General features: G+C 43.0%; 1 protein-coding gene across 1 annotated transcript; it reads right to left on the bottom strand.

Annotated features, from left to right (window-relative positions):
• Positions 1 to 276: 276 nt before the first annotated feature.
• Positions 277 to 9,762, bottom strand: LOC136962512 (brevican core protein-like). Its single transcript, XM_067256300.1, has 14 exons — positions 9,734 to 9,762; positions 9,185 to 9,264; positions 8,712 to 9,083; positions 8,328 to 8,502; positions 7,127 to 7,254; positions 6,396 to 6,689; positions 5,372 to 6,190; positions 4,352 to 5,242; positions 2,058 to 2,165; positions 1,651 to 1,809; positions 1,295 to 1,377; positions 905 to 1,049; positions 568 to 750; positions 277 to 395 (listed from the first exon to the last, which is right to left on the bottom strand). Exons 1-14 carry the CDS (start codon positions 9,760 to 9,762, stop codon positions 277 to 279), a joined length of 3,585 nt encoding a protein of 1,194 aa, XP_067112401.1.
• Between the last annotated feature and the right edge of the window lie 684 nt (positions 9,763 to 10,446).

Consider the following 10,446-nt stretch of genomic DNA (forward strand, 5'->3'; position numbering starts at 1 on the left):
TTTTCAGAACAAAGGGTTCAGATGGATGTTTTTTGGATGCAAATGCACAAAGAGGGTAAAGGGGTTAATAAATAGGGCCTTGATATCCTTTAAAGTGGACAACCTATAGAAAGTTCCCCTTCCTTTTGTCACCAAAAAGGAAAATAAGAAGAGTTGAATAAAATAACTTGATATGTTTCTGTCATATCACTTTCTCAACATCAAAAGACAAAAAGATAAGAAAAAAATGTATTGAGGATACATAATATTGCATATTATTGAGAAATTGCCTGGGATTTAAAACTTGATGTCCCAGTATTGTGGTGATTCCTTTGTTTGAGATTCTTCTTCACCAAGACCCAGATTTTCTGAGGTAGGCGATGGGACTCCTCCTATCTGTGTAGTGCTACGTGCCCCTAAAAAAAGTAGATACCAAAATATTGATATTGTTCTATCATGCCCATCATTCCTCAGTGGGCCGAATGTTTAACATTCAAAGTCTCCTCCAGTACTCTCATATCATTAAACAGGTCTGTCTCCATTTTAATGATTTGATTCAAATGAGCTGTGAACTTCAGGTGAGCTTACCTGGGATGCAGCGGATCTGAGGCACCTCCCATTTGCCACCTGCCAGGCATTTGACCAGAGGGTTTTGTCTCTGTTGGAAGCCCTGGGCACAGTAGTAGCGCACAATGGCATCAGTCTCGTAGCGCTGGCGAGCTTTGCCAAACATTGGCGCATTGGGGACCTTGGGAGGTGGCCCGCACAAGGCTGTGGGAAGAGTTGAGAAACATTTTCTTATATGAATAGTGTCTTATCCACTTTACATATAAAATGAATAAATAAATAGTTGAAAAATTTGTAAAGGTGTGCATTGAAGATAGATAACGATAATAATAGATAATAAGACTAATTCATGACCCACATGTGCCTTTCTTGCAGGTATAAGCCAGGTGGTAGTTACAGGGCACGTCGCTCCAGCGTCCAGAGTCGTGCCATACCATCACCACACAGTCCTCTCCGGACAGGAAGTAGCTGTCAGGCTGACCTCTGTACCAATTCTCATAGAGCTAAACACAGATGCCAAGATGCAAATACATTAGGTTCTATGTTTAGGTCTTGTGTATCAGGTAAGGATGTAAAGCAATCTGAAACTATCCAAACAGTATAAGTGTATAATCTTTTTCTTGCTATTATATTGCTGTGCATGCATGACTACATTTTAATATTTGAAAGGGTCTGAGCACAGTATGACACCTTGATATGTCTAAGCACAGTATGACACCTTGTGGCCAAATGTGAAATTTCAACTCACTAATGGGTTTCCGTTGGACCAGTGGAAATCTCCCTCGATGGTTTTGTCATTCAATCCAGTCCACTGGTACTCTTTATAATTGGCTGAGGAGATGACACAATATTACATGTTACCTAGCCTCAGCAGGTCATACATATTTCTCTTTATTGAGGCCATGTCAAACTTGGCAATGAAGTATTCTGAATAGTGTTACTGTAATACTGTTGATGATGCAGCAGAGTTACAATGGGTAAGGGGGTGCAGATGAGGCATTTACATGTCAAAGGTCAATCAAATATTGACGTGGTGTTGACCAAGTGTTCTGTTCTGGGCTGCCCATGCAGTACGGGGTTTGTTGTGTCTCCCTCTTAACCTACTGTTGATGAAGTCCTGTTCCTCAGGGCTCATGATTGAGACAAGATGGCCGCCGGTCATGCGACAGTGCTGCTCAGCCACTTCCCAGCTCAGTCGCTGATTGAAGTGTTTGTAGCAGAAGCCCTGGAACTTCTCCCAGCCAGCATTACATTGCTCCACGTCTGAAGGAGATGAAGAGAGAGAGACAGAGAAAGAGAGGGAAAGAGCATGAAAGAGAGGGAGAAAGACAGAGAGAGAAAAAAACTGTGTGAAAGAGAGAAACAGAGGGACATAGAAAGACAGATATATATATATATATATATATATATATAGAGAGAGAGAGAGAGAGAGAGAGACAGACAGAGAGAGAGGGTGCGAGGGAGAGAGACTGAGTCTAAACTTAAAATATTAGTTAGACTGAGGGAGCAACCTGTCTGACAGAAGTCTCCTCCGTAACTGGGCAAACAGAGACACTTGGTGTGTCCGTCCTCCTCAACGCAGGTGCCTCCATTGACACAAGGGTCCTCCAAACAAGCTTCTGTAACATAAAAGAAGTCCAGCCATGATAACGCCCAAAATACGAGCCTGACTATTACAATGACAACTGGATGCAATATAACAGCCTTTATGTATTATATTGTACAATAACTGAAGCATTAAAAGCGACTGGAGAAAAGGTTGTGGCAAAATAGAAATAAGTCGAAAATGATAGATATGGTAATCCATATGGCAATTTTGAGTGGTAAGTAAAGGATAATGAAGAGTTAAAGTGGTTTGGTGGATGTGCTGAAATGTGTATCGTGGTTTCACAACATCACAATAAGTTTGAGTAGATAATGGGAAAAGGAAAGGAAACAGTGTATGAATTAACATCTACAGACGCATAAAGTTGCTAATAATCTTCATTTGATACATAACTGATTGTGATAGATTCGTTTACCGTTTCAAAGGCTTCAAAATAATGGATTCACTTACAAAAAGCAGAACCCTCTGTCATAGCCTGTTTCACTTTGTGTTGTCTTGTGAGACACCACTAGGTGGCCCTAGAGTACAACTATTGTGCTGAGATAATGTCCAGACTAGAGTTAACTAGAGTCTGGAATTAAGTTTGCATTGAATGTGAAAGTTGGAGTGGAAAAAATATTAATCCTCTTTAAGTTTCACATCAACTCAGTACCCACACAGGCAGCAGTTATTATAAAAAAAGAATTGAGAGCTAAACATTCAAAAGCCAGGCCTCAACATTTTAGTCAACCTTTAATTGGTTTATCCTTGTGAAAAAAACATATATGAAAATGCAATTTTACTACTACAAGATTTAGGATTTAACGTGTGTTGGCCAGATATTGCAGGTGATTTAAGACCAGAAATAAATGTTAATTACTGTCTTTGATGATTTCTTAAAGTGTGACATTTCAACTGTTTTTATATAGGAGAGATTTTAGTTTTTTTTTAAGTCAGTGTGAAATTCATGTACATTTGTAGGAACATTGGTATGTAAATAAGTATATACTCAACAAACTGACAGACAAAAGAGAGGCTATACATGTGCTGTCAACATCCATGATCATAAGGCAGTGAACCAGCCTTAATTGTTGCCATTTATCATTTAGCTGATTTTACAGATTACAGATACTAATCAATCTTAACCCTTGTACTGCCTTCGGGTCACATGACCCAAAGGTTCATAACGAACCATTGTTGTGTCTACCCAATTTTACCCAATACAAAAACAAATAAAAATAATTTTCTTTTAACCTTTGCAATGTGGGGGTCTGAGACAGCCCAACGGTTAAAATAAAATGCTTCACTTTGTTTTTGTATGCGGTAAAGTTGTCGCAATACGACGGTGGGTCACAATGACTGATGGGTCAGAATGACCTGAAGATAACACAAGGGTTAAGCAATAACTTGGGCTTTTATCTAAAATGTTATTTACACACAATGATGGTATTGCTGGAAATCATTTTAGAAAATATTATTCTGCGCTATAATCTATCAAAACCAATGGACTCTTCATTATTGTGCTTACAATTGCTGTGCTTCACAATATCGTGTGCTATAAAATATATTGAATCTAGTGATGCCCATCAAGATATCTAGTTCAGTATAGCACAAAAATGTATTGATAACAAACAAAACAACAAAATAGAGTGATACATGTACCCTCTGCTCAACCAATCAAATGCTCTAAAAATGTGTTGTTACATTAAACATTGGAGGTGTTACATTCAAGTGAAGTGACTTTCTATCCAAGTCCAGTGACATTATATCTGCAACTGGTATTTTTTTATAGTCCTAAAGGTAAAGAGGAAGGAAGATCAACAAGCATTGGATACATCTCTTTCACAGAAATTGGACGTCCGAGCAATACTTCACAGAAGTCAATCTTTGAAAATCAAAAAAATCATGCACAACAAGATCGTCTTGACAAATGTCAGACAGGGGTTCCCACAGATCAGCGCTGGATTCTTGGGGTCACAGGAAGCTGAGGGGTCTTTACAGGGTCTGGGATCAGGGAGGTGGGAGAGGTGAGTCGGCTGCTGAAGTAAGACAGACGCAGAAGGGGGGAGTTGTTGGGTAGGTGGTGGTTTGCAGAAAGATGGAGCAAGACAGGTTGAGTAGTAAGGGGGGAAGGAGGAGGGGTGCCAGGAGTTTAGAGCATCGTTGCTTCGAGCAAGAAGAGAAGGGTGGTTAGGCTGGTTAGGGTGGCTGGAGCGTTACCTGAAAGTTTTCCGGCTCTGCCCACGGCAGCCCTCCCATTGGGCAACATACGCAAGGTGGGTGGTTTGGTAAGACCGTATTCAAGCTCCACCTGACTTTGATCCACGGGTGGGATGAGAGCCGTCACCATTTTTGGGTCTGTTGGTTCAGGAACATTTTGTGGGGTGGTTGTGGACGGGCTCCAGGTTTGCATGAACACTTGTGTCGAGGCAGACACGGTGGCAGCAGTGGGTTCGGTAGTGGAAGAGGAGTCAGATCCAAACTCCTCCGTCTCGGTTGAGGAAGCTGAATGCTCTGTTGGTGAGATGAACATGGGTCCGCTGCTGCTGTACGCCCGGTCGTCCCTGGATTCCTGGGGTGCAGAGGTGGTCTGGTGCAGATCCCAACTGGATGTCAGGGGCTCAACAGAGAAGACCTCTTGCTCCAGGTGTGATGCATTTGTGCCTGTTTCATACCCACTTCCCTCATCTTCTGCTGTGGGGTCGGCCATTTTGGAAGCTGACATCGTCTGATACCCAAGAGTAGTGAGCTGAACAGGCCTCTTGTTGGGGACAGTCCAATCTGGAGACTCAGTGGTGGCCATTTCGTCACCAGATCCAACATGATCATCATCTTGTTCCAGTGGTTGCAGTTCTAATTCTCCCAAGGAGTCCAATCTTTCAGGAAAGCCTGTTCTTTCCACATTTGTTGTTGAAGTTCCAGAAGGATGTGCAACGACTGTGGAATAGACATCTTGCCCCGACTCTTCAGAATGATCCAAAAACAAATGTTTAGAAATGTCAGTGGTTCCTGGAGAGGTGGACTTCTGAGTGTTGAGGTCAGAAGTGGGGGAAATTGAGGTGGTATGGACATTGATCATTTGGATTTCTTGGTGGATGATTGGATCAGTCTCTGTAAGGAAGAAACAAAATGTCAATTTGAAGGGACCCATTTTGAAAAATGACAACACTTAGAGCAATAAATATTTTGAGGATCTGAATTCATTAACACAGTGAGTGTTAGGTGTGACACAAGCAGTACCTTGGGAAATGTCTCCAGAGCCATCCAGAGGAGACCATATGGATGTGACCTCTGTGAAGGGGGAGGTTGACTGTCCTGGATGATGACTGCTTCTTTCTTGGTACCCAGTTGAGGTAGATGCCTGCTCATGCTCCCCTACTATGGCCTCTTCATGCCCGCTCTCTGCTGTTGGGTCTTGTTTCTCATGTTGCTCTGTAACCTCTCTGGTAGAGTTGAAAGTCGTTGATATCATGGTAGTCATGACTTGATAACTATGGTTACCTATCGTTGTGCTTTTATTAGAATCTACAACATCTAGGTTGGTCTCAGGCATGGGCTGGAAGTGCTTGGAACCACTGGCTTGAGGGTACTCCATTTCATCCAGGTTTGTTTCTGGCATCGGCTGGTAATGCCTGTGAGGCTCGAAAGAAGGCTCTGGAAACTCTGGTGTGGTTTCTGGCTCAGGCTGGTCTGGTGTACTGGAGTTATGGATCGGGAGAGACAATGTGGGTTTCTGAGAGTCATGGTCAACCTCTACAGGAAGTAGAGTCTCATCAAAGGGCTGAAGGAGGTTCGGTGAAGATGTGGTAGGGCTGAAAAGGGAGTCCATATCTGAGATGGGTGTAGGGGGCGTGTCTTGCAGGTCTTCCCCAATGGGAGTGTTTTGGAATGCAGGGAGGGAGTCTAAGGCACTCTGGGCCTCTCGCTCCACCTGATCTGGATCCTGGTTGAGCTGCAGCTCCTCGGCTGTCTGTATGAGGAGGATTACATCCTGTCCCATGTCTTCGGGTTCTGTAGCCATGTAGTCCATCGGTGCATCGGTATGAGGATTCCCGTGGCCTGAGAAAAGAAAGTGGATAGAAAACTGAATATGATAAGAATATAATTGACTGAATAAGCTGAATATGATAAGAATATAATTGACTTTGTCCAGTCAATAATATTCTTATCATATTCTGTTTGTATGCAGTTTCAGATGTGTTTCATGTGAAAACATAAATACCGGTATCCCAAAGACCTCAATTGAGATAGTGCTGTAGCAGACCTTTGAAACAGTAGACGTCATGGCGACTAGAAGGTTCAAGGAAGCCCGTCTGATTGCTGAAGAGGTACAGAGTTTTGACTTCCGCCAGAGGCCCGCCACAGCGCTCTCTAGGTGTCACAATGGGGTAGCGTACGCTGCCATCAGCCAACCATCCAGGGCTGCACCAGTCCAGACCCTCACTCCATGCCATGTACAGCTGCCCAGTGGTGGCCAGCTCTGCCCCAGCTCTATTGCAGTACGTCTGCGCCTCATCCAATGACAGCAGCTGAGGGATAGGATCATGGAAAACCTCTCCTGTGGACTCAACATGTCCGTGTGTTGAATATGTTAAGATGGGCAAAGATCACGCATTTCCACATTGACATTGATTTGTGAGAGGGGAGAGTCCTTGGGCTGGTTTAAACATGAGATTCTCTAGGACATGTGTCCATTTTAACAGGTCAAGATGTGCCATTTGCATTTTGTCCTTGTGAATCAGGCACACTCAATGTTACCCACACGCAATACGTGTATTGATTATCGTAGCTGATCTGATTAGCGCCCCACTGTATATATTTTGTTAAAATCTCCCTATGTCCGCGTGACTTACATATTTTTAAAAATGTCCTTCAAAACATGACAAGTCTTGATGACACAGCATGTGTACTTGGCAGACCGACGCAAATAATGTAATTAAATTCACTGATATGAGGATTTTATGTAACAAACTGTATTCAAGGATTCTAATTTACCATTTATTTGCTCAACATAACAGTAGACATCAAACAGCTCCGTTGGTTCCAGTGTCCCATAATTTCTCACTCCAGGCTGCCCGTTCATGTCCCCATAGCAACCCTCACGAGGGACCTGGATCGGGTACCTGCAGAATAAGTACAAATATTTATTTATTTCCACGTTCAGCACATTAGACTAGTCACTGTGATACTAAGGTCTAGTATGTAACACTGAAAAACCCATCTGTTTGAAAATGCATATTCCATTTAATGTCAATTACTCTGCCTTCTTCTGTTGTTTTTAATGTTGTTTTATTTTTTATTTTGCTGTTTTTAAATGTATTTTGTACCCTGTACGGTGTCGAGAAAGGCGCCTTTAAATAAAATGTATTATTATTATTAAAGACACTATCTAAGTTTCTAGTTAAGAAAGGTAGCTACCATATTGTACCACATTGGGATGCAACCGTCAAACTGCCAAAGCTGTAAAATACTGCACTTCCTTTGAAGTCCTGGATTACAACCTCTTATTTCAACAACCTGTGTCACCTCTACCCTGTATTCCTCCCATCATAGTGTCTGAACAAAGAGCTAGAAGAAGAAATTAGCTTTCCAAAAACAGGAATATAACGACAATGACATTGCAGCTTTTGTGTCAGCACTTCAGTAAACAAGAACACTGGGATCACCCAACCTTTAAGGTCATTACACAATAAAGCACAGGGGACAAGTGCTGGTGCATGAAATAGAACGGTGGTCCTCACAGTTAGGGCCTAATTTGGAACCCATTGACCTGAACTCATTGGAGGGAGCCCTTGCATTTGTCACCCAATTGTCATGTTCTGCTCTTTATCTCTCTGACCTGTGTCAGTGTCCTCTCCAAAACATGATTATGTATCAAAATAGATCAGGTTCTCAGACTCTACCAGATTTACAGGTAAAATTAAATCAATCGATATCTGTGTTCAGACCGAGTGCAATGATTGGATAGGCTACTTGTCTGTCTACCTACCTGACTCCCGGCAGTAGTCAGGCAGTGCAGTGCGTTCATGTGTTTTGGAGGAGTGGCTTTAAAGGGAGGGGTGGGATATTTTGGTTTGAATCCTTTCGAACTTTAGCCAAAATTGGTAGGTTCGCAAAACTTACCTACCTTGCCTTAAGATAAATGTGGTCTGGCAGAACAAACAAAAAAAAAAGTTTAGGGAAGCTTAAGACATACCTTACAGATTGGTCTGCAAGCCAGCCAGCATCACACTGCTCATAGCCATCATGATAGGCCGCCAGGAGCTGGTCGGGCGTGGCGATTTGGGCACCGATCCTGTCGCAGGCCTTCTGAGCCTCGGGAAATGAGAAGGCATAGCGACCAGAGGCGTGTCGGTAGTGGAACACCACACCTACACAAACAAACAGAAACATAAGTAGGTAGACAGACAGGCAGAAAAGCAGACAACCCCACACACACATATTGTAAACACACACAAAGAATTATCAGGACTATGTATACAGTGCTGTTACATTTATGACAGCAAAAAACAAACAAATATGAATGCAAGGAAGAAATATAATTTAAATATCACTGGCAAAGAAAAGTTGTCTTTGTTACCTTTGACGGTCAGCTGCACAAGGTCGTTGGCATCCTCCAGACCCTGCTGCACCTCACAGCGGTAGTAGCCCGAGTCACCTGACCGCAGCTCCCCCAGCCATAGGCTGAGATCCTCAGGGGATGCGGCGTAATTAACCAAGGAGGCTCTCTCCCGGTAGGTCTCGTTGACCTTAACCCTATGACCCCTGGCCACCAGGATCTCTGTCTCCTGCCCGCTGGACACCACGCTCCACTTGACCCGAGGAATAATTGGAGTTGAGGTGGAGGAGGGGATGGAGAGGGACACCAGGCAGGGGATGGTGACAGAGTCTCCCAGTGGGGCAGAGATGGGAGACGGAGAGAGGATGGAGACCTGGAGGTGTCTTAGATCATCTATGGTAATACGAGGATAGAATTCATAGCAGGTTAGAGATTGTATAGAATTTCCATGTATCGAAACAAATGCCAAGTATGATCAAATTAATGGTTTGTACCTTCTGAGTGTCCAGTCAGTGCAGGGAAGGCCAGAGAGATGTGGCACATTGCACACAGAAGGGGAATGAGTGTTTCTGGTCTGAGAGACAAGAACAACAATAGAGGAAATCATGGAATATGATAAGAATATCCGATCACACTTGAAAAATGGTCCACTCTTATCCATACTTTTCCAAAGTGGAACAAGGCACAACCGGAGTAAGTAAGACAACTGTTGAAGATGGCAAACAACTTGGTGAGAGTGAAAGGACGAGAACGATACAACTAGAGAGGAGATGAACAGGAAATAAATGGAGATTTTGTATCAGTGTAAACTAATATGAAGAAAGCCTGTTGCTGCAGGACACAGACATATGGACAACAGCAGCCTCATTGCTCTCCAAAAAGGAACCCGCTGACCCATTCATGTCTGACCGCAGCCAATTCATCACCTCCGCAAGCAAATGACACGTCTGCATGCCTTGGGGCTGCCAGCCAGGACTTCTACTCCAGTCTGGGTCTGTTATTAGCCTAGAAGGCAGCGGGCATGGTAGACTGCTCTGACTGACCTCACAAAACCTTCCACTAAGGCAGGCATGATGAAACAGGGAAGTCACATTCAGCTTCTACTGTGCACAAATGAAGGCAGTATTGTTATAAACAGAATACTTTTTGAGGCGTTTTATGAATAAAATATAATATAAGTAAGTGAACCTCAAAGGTTTTTTGACAACATAAAGCTGAAAGCTAAAAATTCTGTCAGTCATTGCCGGACATCTTCAGATTATTTTATTTTACTGAATGGACACAATAAAGGTGCCTGGTCCTTTTGATATGAACTGCTGGGTCAAAGGAAAGTCCAGTCTCTCAGCTGGTTTAACACACAATGCTCTTCATAGACATGCCATGAAGAAGCTCTGTTAAATCAATAAATCAATTGTGAAACATGCTGTATGTGTGTGTGTTTGTGTGTATTTGCATGTGTTTGTGTGTGTCTATGCATGCATGTGTGTGTGTCTGTGTGTGTAGGGAGTGTGCATGGAGTCACACTCATATTCAGCCTGTTAAGACTTTTCACCATGTGAATGTAAGTGAAATAAAGATGAACAGGCACCAGATGCACCGGCCACAAATCAACCACCAACCACAAACTCTGCTGTCTCCCAACAGGGCCTCATTCATTGACTCCAACACAGGGAAACACACATATCTATGTAACTACACTCCACTTTTCAGGGACCTTTAAGCTATCTAATAAAGTCATAATGATGACGTTAAAATA

Source organism: Osmerus mordax, chromosome 18 (genome assembly GCF_038355195.1).
Source record: "Osmerus mordax isolate fOsmMor3 chromosome 18, fOsmMor3.pri, whole genome shotgun sequence".
NCBI classification, from domain to species: domain Eukaryota; kingdom Metazoa; phylum Chordata; class Actinopteri; order Osmeriformes; family Osmeridae; genus Osmerus; species Osmerus mordax.

Excerpts from the sequence above, each read along its gene's own strand:
- LOC136962512 (XM_067256300.1), bottom strand. The coding sequence starts at position 9,762 with ATGCCTGCCTTAGTGGAAGGTTTTGTGAG. Across the intron at positions 2,166-4,351 it reads CAGAGCCGGAAAACTTTCAG|AAGCTTGTTTGGAGGACCCT; the intron begins GTAACGCTCCAG and ends TTTATGTTACAG. Across the intron at positions 396-567 it reads TCAGATCCGCTGCATCCCAG|GGGCACGTAGCACTACACAG; the intron begins GTAAGCTCACCT and ends TACTTTTTTTAG.